The 18,963-nt window shown below is 53.5% G+C and overlaps 1 protein-coding gene across 1 annotated transcript in view; it reads right to left on the reverse strand.

Moving 5' to 3' along the window:
- COL13A1 (collagen type XIII alpha 1 chain) overlaps window positions 1–14,982 on the reverse strand; it is a 79,991-nt gene extending 65,009 nt beyond the window's left edge. The window contains exons 1-5 of the mRNA XM_059899633.1: window positions 14,977–14,982; window positions 14,616–14,642; window positions 11,939–11,974; window positions 9,049–9,075; window positions 6,489–6,539 (exon numbers count right to left, since the gene is read on the reverse strand). Coding sequence (XP_059755616.1) covers window positions 6,489–6,539; window positions 9,049–9,075; window positions 11,939–11,974; window positions 14,616–14,642; window positions 14,977–14,982 — 147 coding nt within the window. The remainder of the gene's footprint in view (window positions 1–6,488; window positions 6,540–9,048; window positions 9,076–11,938; window positions 11,975–14,615; window positions 14,643–14,976) is intronic.
- Window positions 14,983–18,963: the final 3,981 nt, after the last annotated feature.

Consider the following 18,963-nt stretch of genomic DNA (forward strand, 5'->3'; position numbering starts at 1 on the left):
AGCTATATTTGTAAAGCCTATGGAAATGGTAGCTGCCATCATCAGATGTTTGTTAAACTGAACTGAACCTAAGAGCACCAGAATAAAGCAAGGTTGTCTTTGATCCTATGTCTTAGGATCAATGGTGGTTTGTCCTTGCCAAGCAGTAGTTTCAGAATTGGACCTTATCCAGAGGAAGATTCCTCTGGGTCCGACTGCTGTAAACCTGAAACACCTCCAGGCTGCTTGGATCTTCCTTGAAGCTGTGGACATGCATGCCTAGAGGCCTCTGTTCGGGGGATATGCTCAGGGGACAAGGCTGGGTGGGATGGGGTCCCTGCTGTCAGGGTCCAGGCAGGGAGCCAGGTGGAGCATGCTGTGGGCCCGGGATGGGCTTGTGGGAAGCATCCCAAAGGGCAAGAGGGTGGAGATGCCACTCATGTACCAGAAGGGCCCCAGGCCTCCCTTCCCTCAAGGATAAGTGTTGCTAAGAATAGCACTAAGGAGAAAACCCGGAAACCACCCAGTGTAAACTTTCAGCTACGCTGAATGCTGAGAGGCCTGAAGAAAAGGTCAGGAGGAGAGGATTCCAAGAAACATCTTCAAGTCCCACTCTGGGTAATGTTTACATGGTAGGGATAATCACATGGTTTGCTAATTACAGAGCTGTCCCTGGTAGCAGGACGCATCTCTCCAACCCAGAGCCAAATCCAGGGCTAACCAAAGCTTTTTCAGGGATCTTGGGAAGAATGTTGTCATTGACCAAATGGAAACTGGGACTCTACTTCCTGGAGAGGTTGGGCCTTGGTGAGGCACTTGGAGAGGCTTGGAAATGGATTTTAGTTTCCATGTCTTCATATCTATACTGAAGGTGGACATCTCTTCCAATGTTTATTGACCCATCCTATTTATTTGTGAACTGCCTGTTTGTATTCTTTACCAATAATTCCTACCACGTTTATCTTTCTCCTACTGATTTGAGTAAAGCTCTTTGTCAAGAATAGTAACTGAGAGTCATATGTGTTGCAAATATTCTTTCCAATTTGGCATTTATCTTTTTTATGGTATATTTTCTGCCATATGGAAGTTCTACATTTATGCCGACAAACATATCAATCTTTTCCTATGGCTTCTGGGTTTTAGGTCATTTTTTTAAAAATTAATTAATTAATTAATTAATTAATTAATTTTTGGCTGTGTTGGGTCTTCACTGCTGCTTCATTCTCCAATTGAGGCAAGCGGGGGCTACTCTTCGTTGTGGTGCGCGGGCTTCTCATTGCGGTGGCTTCTCTTGTTGCAGAGCACAGGCTCTAGGCGTGTGGGCTTCGGTAGTTGTGGCACACAGGCTCAGTAGTTGTGGCTCGCGGGTTCTAGAGCACAGGCTCAGTAGTTGTGGTGCATGGGCTTAGCTGCTCCGTGGCATGTGGGATCTTCCCAGACCAGGGCTCGAACCCGTGTCCCCTGCATTGGCAGGCGGATTCTTAACCACTGCACCACCAGGGAAGTCTTTAGGTCATGTTTTTTTTTTTTTTTAGGTCATGTTTTGAAGGGACTTCCTCAATTCAGAATTATAAATGTTTGCTCATGCTTTGTCCTCATATTCTATGGTTGCATGTTTTACATCTGAGTATTTTGTTCATTTGAAATTTACTCTGATTTCTAAACTGTTTGTCAGTTGTCTCAGCATCATTTCCTGAACAATCTATCTTCTCTTTCTATTGTGAAATGAAGCCTTTACCATGGACCAAATTCCCAGATGCGTTTGACTTTACTTCTGTTCTATTTGTTGTTTTAATTGCTCTGTTTCTATAATACGTTTTGATGGCTGGTAGAACAACTAAACCCTTCTTCCCCTACCCCGCTTACTCTCTGTTTCAAAAAGTTTCTGAAATTCTCATAACTTTTTTTTTTCCAAATGAAATTGAATGTTATTTTGTTGGACTCCTAACTCCACCCCCCAGATTCATGGGTATTAGGATCATGTTAAAATTATGGATAGATTTATTTGTAGATTAATTTACAGATTAATGTTATATCCTTCTATACAAGAACAAGGGAAATAAGCTTTACATTGCTCTCTAAAATCTCTTCCTTTAATTCAAGGCCAGGGAAGAGAGGGAGACAAGTGCATCCCTGTTTTTTGGAAGTGGACCCCTACGCCTACTCCTCCCTACCTTCCTCCTGCCTGCATTTGTGTGGAGTAAAGCAACACAGACAAACTGAAGTTTCTGGTAGGAAGGACGCTACCAGGAGCTCTCCCTTCCCTCTTATCTAACCCTTGAAAGAGGGCCAGTCGTGGATCTGTCCAGAGCCTGCCTTATTCTACCTCCGCTACCCCAAGTCAGTGCTGGCTATCTTTTAAGCAAGACGCTGCTGGTAAATGCTTAATCATGTTGGGGAGAGTGGGGGAGGAGAGCCCTGCTTTGTACAGCATTTGCCAATTTCTGTAAATCTGTGATTCTGTAAATACTCCCACCACAGCCCATTTTAAGCTTGAAAAGTGATGTCACTGAATGCAGAGTTGGGAGGGGGTGTGTATGACTCACCCTCGTGAGCTGCGTCCACTCACTCTGACCTCTGGCAGCAAACGGAGGGCCAAACATTACAAGGACATCCCAAATCTATCACCTTCAGATTGAACTCATCTCCCCCCGCAAAATCTGCTTCTCCCTTTGGGGAAGGGCACTGCCAGGCACTCTGTTACTCGAGTCCGAAAGGTGGGGTCACCTTGAACTCCTCGTTCTCCGTCAATCCCCATTTTTATCATCACTAAATTCCGTCAATTCCCCCTCCAACATATCTCGCCAGTCCAGCCCTCCCACCAGCCCCACTGACTATGCTCCAGTCCAGGCCTTGATGGTTACAAGTCCCTTCCAGCCAGCCCCGTACCTGCAGCCTCTTCTAAGCATGCTCCGTGCTGGAGCAGGAAGGATCAGGGGAGCTTTTTAAACTGCAAATCTGATCGTGTCCCTCCTCAGCAGAACACAACCCAAGGGGTCTGCACTGCCCTCGGGGTAAAATCCTGACTCCTGAACATTGTGTCCTTCATGATCGGGCCCTTGCTCACCTCGCCAACCTCCCTCTCACCATCCTTGCTCTTGCTTTGCTCTGGAAAGAACTTTCCCCATTTCTCCGGTAGTTTACAGGAACCGCTCCTGCCTTGGAGTCTCAGCGCTCCTCCTCAGCCTTGTTACCTGGGACCTCTGTTCCTCCTTGATCACAGTTTAGTTACCTCTTCCTCCCGGAAGCCTTCCCTGCCTGCCCTGACCCCAAGTCAGGTGCCTCCTGCATATCCTCCACAGCTCCCTAACCGTCTCCAGCTGAGCGCTGACTGTCTGTACTATAATCACTATGGGATGGCTTCTCTCTGCAAAGGGGCAAGAGGGCTGCAGTCAGGTTTTCATCGTCTACCCAGCACCTAGGATGTCGTAGGTGCCTGACAAATATTAATGGAATGAATAAACGAAGAAACACTCAACGGGTGTATTGACCTGGTGTCTCCTTGTGAATGAGGGCTGGAAGTTCAGACAGCTCCTCCTGGCCCCTGAAGAGAACCTGGGGTCTCCGGGAAAGAATGAGCTCCCTTTGAGATGGGGGACATTTCCTAGCCTGGCAGCTGACCTCCCCAGTGCCTGTGGGGCCAGCCAGCATCTCGGGGTCCCAGCCTCCCGCTCAGTTTAATGGGGCCCACCGCTCCGGCATCTTGCCTCACTGGAATGTGAACCATCCTTCTCCAAAGTGCCCGGATGGTGCCCCCTTTGCACGGACCGTTTACGAAGCTGCAAGACAGGAGGCAGGTGGCCCCTGAGAGAGACAAGGCTGGTTCTCATTAGCAGCATGTGTCCTAGGCCCTTCCTGGCTGAGTGGAAAGCCACATGTTCCCCATCATCCCAGGCTGCAGAGGGCTTGCCCACTTGACCTCTACCTCTTAATTGCAATCGGTCCCATGGTCTTCTGCGGTCCCCTGCTCTCACCATCTCCGGGTGGCTTCCTAGAAGGAGCTAAGGGGGTTGCCCTGGTGTCTAGCGAGGACTCAGCAGGGGTGGCCCCAGCCATCTGGGTGAAGGTCACACACACAGGCCAAAATCCGAGGTCACTGGGCTTGATCAAGCCTCCTGGTGCCATAAAGCCTCTCCTAACATCAACACAACACTCACAGGGAGGATTGTTTTTTCAAGGTAAATATCCTTTTTAAACAGTAGAGCTTACAACGTGGAAGGCGGTGTTGGGGAAAGAATGCTGGCTTTGGAATGAGGCCGACTGGGCCCAAACCAAGCTCCAGCACTGAGGAGCCGTGTGACCACAGGCCAGTTATGGACCTCTGTTTCCCGCTCTGTGAAATGGGCTGGCAGCTTTCCTGGGGGCCGGAGGGACTGAAGGAGGCTGGTACATACACAGGCTTTCGGCGTAGGACCTAGCATGTCTCCTAGGTGTCCAGGAGAGGGAAGCTATTGCTATTACTGGAACAGAAGGTACTTTTCACCCCTGGAACCATGTCCAGCGCAGTGGGTATATTTATACACGCTGGGCTGGAAGCAGGGGGAGCTGAGGCAGACCCTGCCCCCGGAGCATATTCTCCAGAAGTGGGGCCTTTTCAACCACTTCTAGGTATCCAGCTGACATGACACTGCTGAAAGATGCCGCTAAGAGGGTGTGAGAGGACCAGCCTGATCCACACGAGGGAACATCTGTGGTCAGACCAGGAGGCAGACAGAGATGGTGGCCAAAGGGTAGGGCCTGTATTCTGTGTTACTGCCCTGTCCTCCTAACAGGTCCACCCCAGACTCAGTCCTTGCCGTTGGATCCTGGGGGACTGTCTTTCTCTGTGAGCTTCCCATCTCCTAGTCGCCCCCTGGCTGGGTACCCCACCTGGGCTCAGGGCATCCACACTGTGGCTCCCCCAGTACACGAGGGGGCTTACAGCCCATCGGGACGGTGGCCACGTGAGCCAGAAGCACAGGTGATGGGAACCCCGTGGCTGGGTAGCAGCAGGGGTCAGAGTGTAGACTCTGAGCACACGGCCCGGGCTGAGTGTCAAATCCCAGCACCATGGCCACACTCTCATGTATGACCTTCGGCAAGTCACTCAGCCTCTCTGTGCCCTGCTTTTCTCATCTATAAAATGCAGGTGCTAATAGTACCTACCTGTGGAGTTCTCGTGAGGATTAAGTGAGCTACTATGTGTAAAGGTCTTAGGATACCGCCCGCCACAGAGTAAGTGCAAAGTGTCAGCCCTCAGCACTGTCGCGTGGTCTGAGCTGGTAGAAACCTTGCAGGGAAGGCCTGTCCACGCAGCCCAGGACCCTTCAAGCCCTGCCTCCAGCCCAGGCCCCCGACCTGCCCGCCAGCCCTGCTCCCCAGCTCCATCCTTCGGCTACCCTCCCTCTCTGACCTTCTCGGCTCTCCCTGTCTGCTCCCAGCTCTCACCATAGCCCCTTCCTGGCTGCATAGCAGACAGGGCCTTGGACGTAGCTTAGCAATTTGCTCTCTGACCCCTCTCCTCTCCCTAGGCAGTGGGTAAGAGCCTCCTGCTTCCCATTGAAGGCAGGGGAATGGGTAGGGGGGCTGCATCACCCATTGGGCTAGGCTCTGGGAGCATGAGGCTAGGCCTCTGTGTCCCCACCCCCCTCAACCATGCACGGCAGGTCAGGAAGAGAGCACAGCAGAGCATGGAGACTGCAGCCTGTTGCTGTGGGGGGAGCCCTGGGCGCCCGGGGTCCTGGGTTCTAACGCTGCTTCGGCCTCTATGTGTGGGACCCTGGCCAAGCCCCTTCCTCTCCCCAGGCCTCAGTTTCCCCTTCTGAGAAGGCTGTGTTAGACCATCCTTGAGGTCCTTTCCACCCCGACATTTGGCGATTTTATCGAAGTCCCTTGGGTCGGACGCTCTTTGAGAAAAACAGCCATTCCTCCTTCCCATAGTCACACTATCTTCCCGCAGCATCGCCCACGCCCCCCTTTTGGTCCCTAAGGAAGCATATCTGAGGGGAAGGCTCTCTGCTTTTCCCAAGCCCCCAGCCACTGGGTGGAGGGGATTGGGGCCCAGCACTGAGCACAGAAACAGGGCCTTTGAGGGCGAGAGGCGGGTTGGGCTCTGGCAAGAGCAGGGGTGGGTGCTTGGCTCAGGAGAACTGGGCTCTGGGGTAACTGCTTCCTGGGCTTCTGGAACGTGTCCCCGGGAGAGCTGGAGCACGGCCACCACCGCCCTCCCGGGAGAGGAGCCAGCACTTTCTCCCTCTGCCTGTGAACAGCAGGCCGCCTCACAGCTGCTGTCGTTTCACGGCTAGAGGCTAGGGCCTTGTGAACCCTCCCGAGAGGCTGTAACTGAGGTAGGTTTCGTCAGGCCACTTTCTTTAACATCAACAGCAGCACTGAGGCCTGGCCCAGCGGACCGCGTCCCCCGTGGCGGCCGTCACACCCAGAGGCGTGGCCAGGACCCACGCTGTCCCCCCACAGGCCTCCTCACTAACTCACCCATCCCTCCACCCCAAGGAAGGGCAAAAGCCACTTACAGGGGGGCCGCGGGGACCGATGATGGACATCCCGGCATCTCCTGGGGCGCCCTGTGGGGGAGAGAAAGAGGGAGGAGGGGGAGAGGGAGGGGGACAGGGGTGGGAGGGGAAGAGTAGAAGGGAGCAGCTGGCAGGTGGGGAAGGCGGAGCGGGTGAGGGTGGGCCCCAAGAGCCAGACGCCAGAGGACAAAGCGGGGCAGAGGATATGGAGGAAGATGAGGGACCCAGAGGAGAGGAGGTGAAAAGGGGATGGACGGAACATTCGAGAAGGATTGAGAAGGGCAGTGGGGAAGCAGGAGGAACGAAGAGAGAAGAGACGTGAGCAAGAGCACGTGATGTGGGGACCAGGGAAAGAGGGCGGTGGGACCCCAGGCCGGGAAGCGGGAGGAGAGGATTCAGTGCAGTGATGGGCAAGAGGGGGCACGGGGAGGGGGGAGGGGGAGGGAGGGAGAGAGGCCTCAGCTCAGCCATGGCTGCTCAGGCCCCAGAGGCATGCCCACAGGGCCCCGCTCAGGATGTCCCCAACCTGCCCCAGCCCCAGCCAAGTTTCACACCCCCTGAGGTCTTCTTCCCCAGCCCCAAATGGCCACACGGCTTCACACCCTGTAACTGCTGAACAGCAGCCCGCCCCGGGCTGGAGCTGCTGTAAAGAGAGGGTGGGGAGAAGACACACACTTGCTGTGTGGGCCCAGCAGCCCTGAGCCTGAAGGTTGGAGCTGCCTTGGCTCCTAGTCCTGGGGTGAGAGTGACACAGAGAGGTTAAGTCTGGGGCAGAGTTTTCAACGTAGAGAGGATGGTGGATGCTGGGCTGGGGGCTCAAAGTACCATGTGGTCCAGCTGCCTAGATACACCTCTGTGTGTGTGTGTGTGTGTGTGTGTGTGTGTGTGTGTTTCTGCTGGGGGCTGGGGAAGGGTGACAGGAGGAGGATGAAGGGTGTATGGAACACAGGTGGGGGTGAGAGGTGATGCTCTGGCAGAAGGATCCAGACTGTGCCCGGCTGGAGGAGGGCAGGATGCTGCTTCCCACCAGGAGTCCACCGCTCCTGGCAGAGGAGACACCCAGGCCTCACTTCCAGGTCCTGCTCTGCCATCATGGAACCTCTCTGAGCCCACATACCTCCTCTGTGAAGGGATGCTGAGAGCGGCTCTGCTGCGCTTACAGGGCAAAGGACGGAAATGCATTTGCAAAATGTCATGCCTCACACGCAGGTGAGGAGTGATTTCAAATTAGTAACTGTTTATGCCATTGTAATTACACAAGGATTTTTATACAAGGTGGTGTAGTGTGATGGTTAGGAGCCAGAACACTTGGGTTTGAAGCCCGGCTCTGCTCCCTGACAGCTGACCTTGGGCTACTTAACTTCTCTCTGCCTCAGTTTCCTTATCTGTACCGCAGGGATAATAGCACCTGTCTCATAGGGTGGATGTGAAAATCTCATGAGATAATGGTGTAAAGTGCTTAAAAGAACACGTGGTCTGCGAAGGGGCTAGCAAGTGTCTGCTATTGTCCTTATACAGTGATTGTGTCCCCCATCTTTCTCCTGGGTGGTTTAGCCCCCCTGTGAGGGTCTTCATTTCATTTGGAGGACAGCATAGCACAGTGGTTAGGGACCCCAGCCTTGGAGTCAGACACCATGGGGCTCCTCGCCAGCTCTCTCACTTTCTGCTGTGTGACTTTGGGTATGTGACCTTGCCTCTCTGTGCTTCAGTTCCCTCTCATGTAAATGAGACTACTAAAGCCTCCCTGGAAAGGCTATATCAGTGTTACTCGGGAGAACAGAGCAAAACACTTCAAACTGCGCCTGACACAGTTTATGCTTAATACATGGTAGTTGCTATTGTTACTGTTGTCATTGTTATTTTGGAGACGGAGACTATTGCAGAAATACATGCTGCAATGTCCAGGCAAGGAAATACAGAGCTGGGTATCAGGAGGTCTGCTTCTGGCCCCCAATCATCACTATGGCTGTGGGATCTTGGGCGAGCCCCACCGGCTCTCTGGGCCTCATCTGTAGAGCGAGCTGGTTATAAAGCCTCAGAACCCACCCGGGCTGATGCTCCAGGACTGTCTCCTGGGTTTCTAGCTTCCTGGGAGACTCCACTCTATAACCTCGGGAGTCTGTCTGGGCGTTTCCCTGGGGATTCTCTTAGACACTTAGAGTGTCTAAGTCTGAGGGACCAGTGGAGGGCTAGGGAGGGGCTAGAACCAGCTACACAAAACAGCAGTTGCTGCTCTCCTTGCCTCTGGGAAGGGTGACTGCCTAAGGCTGAAATCAGTGCGAAGAGGCCACGTGCAGCCTCTGTGGGCAGGGGAGACCCCCTCAGCCAGGGAAGCTGGGACCTTAGTCCAGGAATCCCAAGACTCCTGCCCGATGGTGTGGAAGCTGTTAGGAAACTGGGCCGTGAGAGGCTGCGAGGGCAGAGTAGGCTGGGCTGGCATGCTCCGCTGGGGCCTGTGTGCCAGGAGGAGGGGATGGGGCCCTCTGGAAGCCCCCCCAAGAGTCCAGGAGGTGGAGGCAGAGGCTGGGGTGCCAGTGCGGAGGGGAAAGTGTGGACTCACCTTCTCGCCTGGTTGGCCCTTTCCTCCCTGTGGCGGCCACATGCAACATGGGGTGCAGGGAAGAGACAGGGAGGGAGAGAAAAAAGAAAGGATGAGAGAGAGGCACATACGCAAGAATTCGTGTTAATGGCACAACGACCCAACACAGGAAGTCACCGTGAAATAAGAGACAAAACAAAACACAGATGCTGACACATGACAGGTCCCGAGTCCAACGAGCACAGCACGTGGACGGCTGGTGTCTCAGCCTGAGCGCCAGCCCCAGCCAGATAACTAAGAAGGAAACAGTGGCAGGGGCCTTACAAGGCCCCCTTGCCAGCTGTGTGTGTGTGTGTGTGTGTGTGTGTGTGTGTGTGTGCGGGTGTGTGGGTGGGTGTGTGTGTGACAGACAGAGAGAGACATAGAGAAAGGAGAACACACCCAGGTCAGAAAATCGCCTCAGGAGCCGTGGCCCCAGCTGCCGGGGTCATTTGAGGAGGGGGTGGCCAGGGGAGAGACTTTCCCAAAGACTGTGTGGTGAGGTGGAGTCTAGTTGTTCTGAAGGTCCAACCGAATACCAAGCACAAAACTGCCAATAGATGCGACAGGAGTCGTTAGGGGTGGCCAGGCAAGATGCGAGGAGGGACACGGGAAGACAGATAGAAGGACACACACATCTGGGGGATGGAGGATGTGGCCGGGATGCAGAGGAAAGTGGGTCACGGCCAAGGACCCCTGTGCGCACAGTGACCAGTGGATAGACGGCCCCGACCCACCCTCATTCGTGGCAGCCCGTGGAGCCACCTCTGGTGGATCATGGCAACAACTCAGGCATTTCACACCCACTGGCCACCCCAGTTCTTTTCAGGGGGTCCATGCCAGGACCCCTACTGGGCAGCCAAATGGGTCCATTGTCACATTTAAAATAGCACAAGCAGCATGAAAGCACCAAAGTGGTTTGAAAATAGCTTTGTGTAGAAGGAAATGGGGAGACCTCCTGTGGCTCTCCTTCCTGCTCCACCGGAGGCTCAGGTGGAACTTCCGGGGGGGGGGGGGACACACATCCACAGGGCCCAAGAAGGAGGGCAGGAGGGGGCAGGCCTGGAGGGATTGCTTTGCACTTTGCAGGCTTCCCTGCAGGCTGGCAGCTGCAGGCCGGGTAGAGACTCCTGAAGCTTACCTGTCAGGAGCAAGGACTTTGGTGTCTTGGGTACAAGACCCAATTCTACCCCAATCCAGGGCAAACTGAGTCTCAACATGCTCATTGATAAACGGGATCTCGGAGGGATACGGTGAAGAACGTGCCTGGCCCAGGCCCACCCACAGCTAGCCCCTGAGAAAGGCGGCTGAATGTGGTCTCCCTAATCTACACAGGGAAGGACCCAGTGACAGCCTGGGGGACTCAGGGTTTGGAGTTAGAGAACTGAAGCCTAGAGACAGGGTCAGGCAGGAATTGCACGGTGCTGTGATCTGGGACGTGGTTGGACAGTTGCAGGCGGGGGTGGCCCAGGGTTCCCAGCCTCCATGTCTTGACAGACAGTTCTTGGGTAGCCCTGGGGAGCTCAAAGCTCTGTGACATGAACACTTGTGCTGAACCTCTGAAATGTCCCAGGTCCTAGGTCTAGGACTGTGGCTTCTTCCTAAGGATCAGACCCTCCTTAGAGCTGTGATGCCAGTGGGGGGGCCTGGGCAGGGTGAGTTCCATTATCAGGGTCAAGAGCACAGGTCTGGAGTCAGACTGCCTGGATTAAAGTCCCTGATCAGCCACTTCCTAGACCTGTGACCTTGGGACAGACACTTAACATCTGAGCCTCAGTTTTCTCATCTGAACAATGGGGTAGAAACTGGGCCCACCTCATGCAGGTCTCGTGAGGACCGAGTCAGCTGATGTGTGGAAGGCCCTTAGCACAATGCCAAGCACACAGGCAGCACTTTCAAGTGTTACCTATGATTTGGTGCCTTTTCTCTGAGCACTGAGTTCACACCAGCTCAGCAGACTCACACAGGATGCCATACCCAGGCCTAAGGCCAACCCGGCCCAGGAGGTGAGGTTACCAGGCAAAGCATGTGAGTGACATGGAAGGATGGCACGGGGTAAGTTGGGGCACCGGGAGCCAGGGTGGAGGTTGAGGCTGGCGGCTCGTGGGGAGTTAGAGGTCAGACAGGGAGAGCAGCTCGGGCCACATCCTAGACTAGGCTGGGGGCTGGCGAGGCCAGCGTGTGGCAAGCATTGCCTTAGGCTGCCACCAGGTGCTGCCCATTCCTGCCAGCAGGTCCCTGGTGCTGGGAACTTAAAGCCTAGCACTAACCTTCCCATTTCTGAGATACAAGCTCCCTATCAAATATTACCTTTCATCATCTTATTGTTTTCAGCAGGAAACGATGAATGTTTTAACCCCCAGCCTCCTGCTGAGGATTTGGAGGCCCTGCCTGGAAGCAAGCCCCTTCTGCATCACTAGCCTCTGTCTAGGGAAGATGACTCCGGAAGCTGGCTCCACTGCAGTTTCTGTAGAGCATTTTCAGTTTGCATTTCTTGCCATCTTTCGCTGCTCTTGCCGGGGGATGGTTGCAGGAGCAGCTATAAATCTGGGGGTGAGCTGCCAGCCTCGGGAGGTCAGGGAGTGGAGTGGGTGGGAGTCCTCAGTAGTGATTGGCGATGAGCTTTATTCATGCCATTTTTGAATTTTTCCTTTGCCATGGCAGTTCTCTGGAGAGTAAAGCCATATTGCAAGATCGGAAGGATTGGAATAAAACTTTTCCCTCCTCCTTGAAGCAGACTTGGGTGGGGGAAGGGAGAGGTCCGACCCCTCCTTGGGGTGGGGTAGGCAACGCCTTGCCATGGTCTGCAGGACAGGCCAGCACGGGGAAGCAAGCAATGGCCACCCAAACAGGCACAGATGCTCCAACTCACCACACGTCCAGGCATCCCAATGGCACCTTTGTCCCCCTGATGGAGGCAGAAACATATAGATGTGACTGGAGCCAGGCCAGCACGTGAAGGACTCCATGGCTGGCTACACACCCAAGACCTGGTTTGCATGGGCACTCGGGATGATTCCCAGGCGTCATGTGGGTGAACCCGCCCCTTTCAGTCCCCCAGACTGTCTGGTCGCATCCTCGTCACGCAGAACTTGAAGGCACGGAGCAGGGTGAGTGGCAGCTCCCGTGTGACAGATGGGTGAATCACTTCCCTTGGTCTACGTCTGCTGGAGCTGGGGAGCGGCGCCCACGTCCCCCAGCTCCTCCCCAGGCCCTCTGTCTGTGAAGGCCACCAACAGAGTCCTGCCCCTCGTCACCGCCACGCCCAGCCCCCACCCCCTGTCCCGCGCCAATAGTGCGCCCTGTGGATGCAACCACAACAGGAGTTGCAGCTGCTGAGAGGGAACTGCTTTGTTTTGCAGCCAGGGGTTACATCTTCTCACTCTGGAAATCTGCTTATTAAGTTTTGTTCCTCCCTCTTTTGGTAGAGAATATTTTTTTGCAATCATATATGTGCAGACTCATAAAATCTGGGGTGGGGCTTGGGGTTTGCCAGGGGCCTGGAAGGCTGGAAGACAACAGGGGCTGAAAATCAGACGGTGTTTTTCCCGGCAGGAGCGAGCTGGGTTTGTGGGTTCCCCTGAAGGTTGGGCATTTCTGGGGTGATTCTGTGTCTGCTGACCTCACTTAGGCAAAATGCCCCGAGGGATGGTTTGCATCCCAAGATGTATGTGGACGCACCAGGGAAGAGCAACCAGCTCTGAATTAGGCTCCTGTTACATGTACACTGTCAAGACTGAAGGTGTCTTTAGTCAAGCGTTCAGACTTTGGGAAAGAGTGGCAGGGTTGCAGCGATGGTTATACACATGGATCTGTTTCTTGAACCTCCCTGAACATCTGGATCTCTCTCCCGGGACTGCTGGGAGGATGCCAAGAGACAATGGTTCTGGAACGCTAACTCCAGGTGCCTGGCACCTGGTGGGTGCTGTGTAAACTGCATGTACAGGTAGTGAGCCCAGTACGGCCACAGGCAAGTGATTTTTATAAGCACGTGTGTACTTCACACTTTCGTATTTCACAAGAGACCGGCATCAGCAAATCTTTTTGTGGGTCACTCCCAGGTCCCTTTGCTCGGAAGCACGAGCAGGACTGCGACCCTTCCTGCTGAGGACGACAAGCCTGCTGGTCGTCGGCTCTGACATCCCAACAACCCACTCACTCTTGGGCTTCTGAATGATATTGCAGGATGTGTGTTTTGGTTTCTTTTCATTTCTTTTTTAAAACTAATGTTCTTTGCAGTCCTGGCCATAAAATGCTCGGGTTAGGGACTGGCATGGAATGGCCAGAGGCTGGAAACTCTGTGCGGCAGCCCCTGCTCTGAGAATTGCCCCCAAATGCTTTTTAAAGGTGGACATTGTCAGAAAAAAACAAAGTCTGCCCACATTCTCCCAGTCATCTGATTTTTTCCCCTCCTTGGATTTCATGGGACAGAGTCCCCCGTCCTCCTTTGCTCCAGGGCTCGTACTTGCTGGGAGAGTTTTCATTTTCAAGCGCCAAACATTCGCCCACATGCATTTCATTAAAAAAGTCACTGCTGGACATGAATTCTAGAAGCTGCTGGTTTAGTCAAGAGGTTACAGTATAATTCATGTCTAAAAGAGGAGTAACTGGGATAAAGAGGGATGCACAGAGGCTCTGGAATCCAATGGGTGTGGCCTTCAGTGCAGGGAGAGAGGGCAGCCTGGTGCCAGCCCTGGCTCCCCCCCCACGCCCACCTCGGCCCTCTGGCTGGCTACAGCATCTCGCCTGAGCCACTACCCATCCAAGGGCCCACGGTATCCGGTACTCAATGCATCTATGCCCCAGGCTACACCCCACAGGGCAATGCCTTTGAAGACTTTAAAGATGGTCCTCAAATGTCGAGTACGGACCGCAGGAAACAGCAGTATGGGATGGTGTGTGGTGACACGGGACCTCAAACAGGTCTACAACTGAAGCTTGGACCATCGGACAAGCTGTTTTACCTCTCTCTGTTTCCTCATCTATAAAATGGGCATAATACTACCCATTTCATCAATCAAATGTATAAAGAGGGATTAGGAGAGTGCCTGGCACCTATGAAGGTCTCAGTGAGACATGGCTATTAGTACTATTGATACTTTTGTCCCAGAGTCCCCATGGTTACTTGACCCAGCCTCTCTAGCACTCAGAAATGGTAACTGGGGGGAAAACAAAGTTTTTGAGTCTACTCTTACCAGAGGACATAGGACAAAGCAGGGACAGTGGCCTTCAACTGAGCTGGTGCATACCAGTAAGGAGGACACCCAGTAAGTCAGGGGACTGCCTCCCCATCCAGCCCCCCATTATAGGGCCACCAGTACGGAAGTCAGGTGCGGCCCTGGATGGGCCTGCTTGCAGTCATTTGCCTGCCTGGGCCCCAGGAAAGGTGCCAAGGAGCTTCACCCTCAGCTATAGGTTAGAGACGCTGGAGAGAGGCCTCCCACCCAGACACACCTGGAGGAAAGCAGCCACCCAACCTCTCCTGTCCTTGGATTGAGAAAGAGCCGGTGAGAGAGATGCAAAGGAAAAAAGAAATGAAAGCTACTTACCGGAAGGCCGGGTCTTCCAGCAGGACCCTGAAATAAAGGGGGAAAGAGTGAAGTTTAGGAAGGTCAGGGTATTGTTCCACACAGCCCAACCAGCTGGGTGACCTTGGAGTCACTTGTGCTCTATGAGCCTCTGTTATTTTATGAACAAAATGAAGAGAGGGCCATAATCACTAAGCTTCCTTTCAGTTCTAGCATGCATTCACTCACTCATTGATTCATTCATTCATTCATTCATTCATTCAGAAAAGCAGTTAGCAGCGGTTTCCTCCGTGCCAGGCTCAGGGCAGGTGCAGGGAACAGAAAGACAAGAATGTCCCTTCATGTCTCTGTCTCTCAAGGATCATCAGGGCTCTAGACTCACCAGCATGTCCCCTGTCTCTGAGCCTCTGTGCCTCAGTGCCCCCCACTCATGTGTGCTGGTCCTGGCCTGGGAAAGGGCCCAAGGGGCTGGAGCTTGGTCTTCCCTGTCCTACAACACAGGGGAAGCCAGACGCCAGCTCTGATGGAGCCGGTCTGCCTGGGACACCTCTGCTGGGCCTGCCCCATCTGAGCTGATGGACCATGACCATGGAGCAGGAGGTGGGAAGGGTGCGGGCCTCTCTAGGGGGCCTCTTCCCCTCTATTGGGATGGTGAAGGGGGCAGTGGGACTTCCCTCCTTTAACGCCTCTAACTAGCTTCAGGCCACCCTCTCTACAATGAGCTGGCGCTGGCAGTGAAGCGGGAGGCTGGACCCCACCCTGTGTGGCTCCAGGAGTCTGTCTTCACTGACCACAGCCATGTCTTTCTCAAACTCTTTTTTATAACCCTAGGACTCCTGCCTAGCACAGTTCTGGGTATAGACTAAAGACTCCATATGATGGATCTGAAATCCCACTGAAAAGAGGAAAACATTCAAAAAAATGTTGATCATAATAGATATTCGCATAGTAATATGCACAGGAGGGGGCTCAGGAACAAAGCAACTTCCGAGAAAGTCATGCGTTTTTCACTCTGGCCCCCAACTTCCAGATGGATCTGATACAAGAGGGTGGCAGAGAAACTGCTCTAGGAGCTGCCTGGTGAGGTGTCATGGGGCGCCGTGCAGAGCGGGAGGACCACCTGCAGACAGCTTCTGGAGCTGAGCACCCCCCTGGCACGGCCAGGGCCTGGGGTCAGGAGAGATGCGGTCTTGGTAAGGGAGAAAGAAGCAGGCTTTAGTTAAGAGCAGGGCTCTGGAGTCAGCCTGCCTGGCTGTCACTTACTAGTCGGTGACTTTGGGCAAGTCGCTTGGCCTCCCTGTATCTCGGTTTCCTCATCTTGTAAATGGGAGAACAATCATATCTACCTCTTGGGACTGAACGAGATAATTTGTGTAGAGCACTCAGCACAGGGGCCGGCATGGAGCAAGCGCTGAATGCTGCGATCATTAGAAAAGAAGAGGACTGGCCGGGAGGTGCGTGGAGCTGGCCCCTGGTCTCTCCCTCCAGAGGCTCTGCCATCAGGTGAGTTTCTCTCCTTCCAGACGTCCTGCTCTTCCCATACACCCACAGTGGCGCCAGGAGTGGGTCTCAGTGTGCCCACCCAGAGACAAGTCCATCTGCCTCAGGGCTGCTGAGGCAATGCAGGCAGCACCAGGAGTAATGCCCCTAGCACCACCCCACCCACCCGGTCCCTTGCTCCTGAGGACATCCCAGAGGCGGGGGCGGGGGGTGGAGGGATGCCCCCACAGAGAACCAAGCTCAGGGGATGCTGGTTAGCGGCCCCGTGGGCACAGAGCCCGTGCCCACCCTCTCACTCTGCTTTGCCCCCAGGCACTAAAACGTAAGCTGCCAAGGCAGGCAGGGCACTTTCTGTTTTGTTCACGGATGTGTCCCCAGTGCCTTAAGGAGTGCTGAGCTCTTAGTAGCTCCTTAATTCATGTTTGTGAATGAATGAAACTGAGGGCGGGTACCACGAACCTGGGGACTCAGCCCCTTCTTTCCCAGCTCCGCAAAGACAGCTCGGGCACCCAATGTCCTCCTCAAACCAGAGCTGTAGCACTGAGCCAATCCCCCTTCCTGTCATTTCTAAATGCTATCAGGGAGTGGGCCAACAAGGGGCCGCCACCTCCCTCCCGTCCCAGGAGGCAGACGGGCCTGTGGGGAGTTCCCAACCTCACACAGGGGGTCTAACCCCGATAGGGACAGAGGGGCAGTTTCCCCACTGCTCCTGTGTACTGAACACCGACATCACCTGTACATGGGAGGAACTTCTCTAGGGTCTCAGCACCAGGGAAAGCTATGCTTCACCCAACAGCCAGCGGTGCTCCTACCTTACTGCCCCCTGACTCTTGTAACAGCTCTGCTTCCCTCTTTGCTCTGACCACCAAGAAGCTCAAAGCTGCATCTGTGGCTCATCTGCACAGGATGTTGTGGTGTCATCAGCTCTGGATTCTCCTTGTTTTCTTGCCTCTGCTCTCCACATTCCCCTCCACTGTTTCCTTATCTAGTTTGTAAACCACCCCGAAATGTTTCTTGGAATAAGGTGGGGTAGAAATAAAATGAAATAGTAAATTAATTTATAAAAATACAAAGAATAATAACTTCTTCCTGAAAATTAAAGACTTGTCAGAATCTTTGGGGATCATCTAGGGAAGTCTTCTGTTTTTAGAATTTAAATGAGTTAATACATTCTAAATGGAAAAAAATATACGTACATACATATATGTGTATGCATAATATATATACATATACACATACATACATATACATACATATAATTATATATATTCCTTACAACACCTGGATGAGGCAGGTACTATTACTATTCCCATTTTATAGATGAGGAAACTGAGGCACAGAGAGGTAAAGTAATTTATCCAAGGTCACACAGCTAGAAGTGGCAGAGCCAGGATTCGGACCCAGGCGGCTTGCCTCCAGAGTCCATGCTTGTGATCACTCAATTACACTGCTTCCATAAAAGCACAAGAGCTCCTAACACATAGTAAGTGTTAGCTAGTATTTCAGCAAGGATCTTTTTCAACCAGGGCTGGCAGCTGGACATCATACATTTCCTTATATTCCTTCGGAGAAAGACACATGAATACTTCCCTTGGTCATCTGCTTCAGTCTCACAATTCCTGTAATTAAGAAATTCTCTCTTAAATCTAGTGCAGGGATGGCCAGCAACTGTCAGCTTGAGTGCGGACTCCAGTGGATTGGTAGTGACTGAGTAAAGCATTCTGTTAAGAAGCCTCTTGGGCTTCCCTGGTGGCGCAGTGGTTGAGAATCTGCCTGCCAATGCAGGGGACACGGGTTTGAGCCCTGGTCTGGGAAGATCCCACATGCCGCGGAACAACTAGGCCCGTGAGCCACAATTACTGAGCCTGCGCGTCTGGAGCCTGTGCTCCGCAACAAGAGAGGCCGCGATAGTGAGAGGCCCGCGCACCGTGATGAAGAGTGGCCCCCACTTGCCGTGACTAGAGAAAGCCCTTGCACAGAAACGAAGACCCAACACAGCCATAAATAAATAAATAAATAAATAAAATAAAATTTAAAAAAACCAATTGTTTAAAAAAAAAAAAAAAAAGAAGCCTCTTAATTGATTAGCAATGTCTGCCATGGACAGGAGCTGTGGGGTAGAGGTGGGCCCCACCGCTCAGATGATTCCTGCTGCTACTTAAATCTATCCTCCATGGTTGTGTTATCTAGGCACTGACCACAGTAACCAGTGTCACCCCAGAGGTGCCGCTGAAAAAACACCCAGAGGGTGGCAGACAGGCATTGTGACCAGCTGCCATCTCCCTCTCCCTGCCTCTGGCTGGCGGCATTCTTCCTTTGCGGGAAGCAGAGAGAACGGGCTAGGGGGTGATTTCCACCCCGGCCAGCTTCCAATTTCTTCCTCATCCTGCCTTGCGGTTTCAGCCAGAGTTGGGTGAAGACTCAGGACTCTTCTGCGTCAGGCTGAGAATTCAGGGAAGCTACCTGGGCTCGTCTCCCTCAGTCCATGGGAGTGGTGGCTGGGCGGGTAGGGATTGTGAGGAGACGCTCATATCCCACCCCCCCCCACCCCCAATCTGCTCTCCACTGCAGAGCCGCCAGCAGTGACAGCACCCTCCCTGGCTGGGGAAGGTCGTGGGGTGAGGCCAGCAGAAGCTCTCAGGATGCTGCATTCCTGGTGAGGGCAGCCCTCAAGTCAGGCAGGGACCCAGAGCTGACTTGGGTTAGCCCCGCAGCCTGGCTGTGGGAACGAGGTATATGGGGGAGGTCCCTGGAATGGGGGGAGGTGAGGACTCTTTTTGGCTTTGTCACAAAGAAGGGGAAAAGCAGCCCATTTCCAGCAGGTGGTCTGTCGAAGTTTCCTATGGCAGAGTTTATTTTGGAAGATTGA

Source organism: Balaenoptera ricei, chromosome 16 (genome assembly GCF_028023285.1).
Source record: "Balaenoptera ricei isolate mBalRic1 chromosome 16, mBalRic1.hap2, whole genome shotgun sequence".
Taxonomy (NCBI): Eukaryota; Metazoa; Chordata; class Mammalia; order Artiodactyla; family Balaenopteridae; genus Balaenoptera; species Balaenoptera ricei.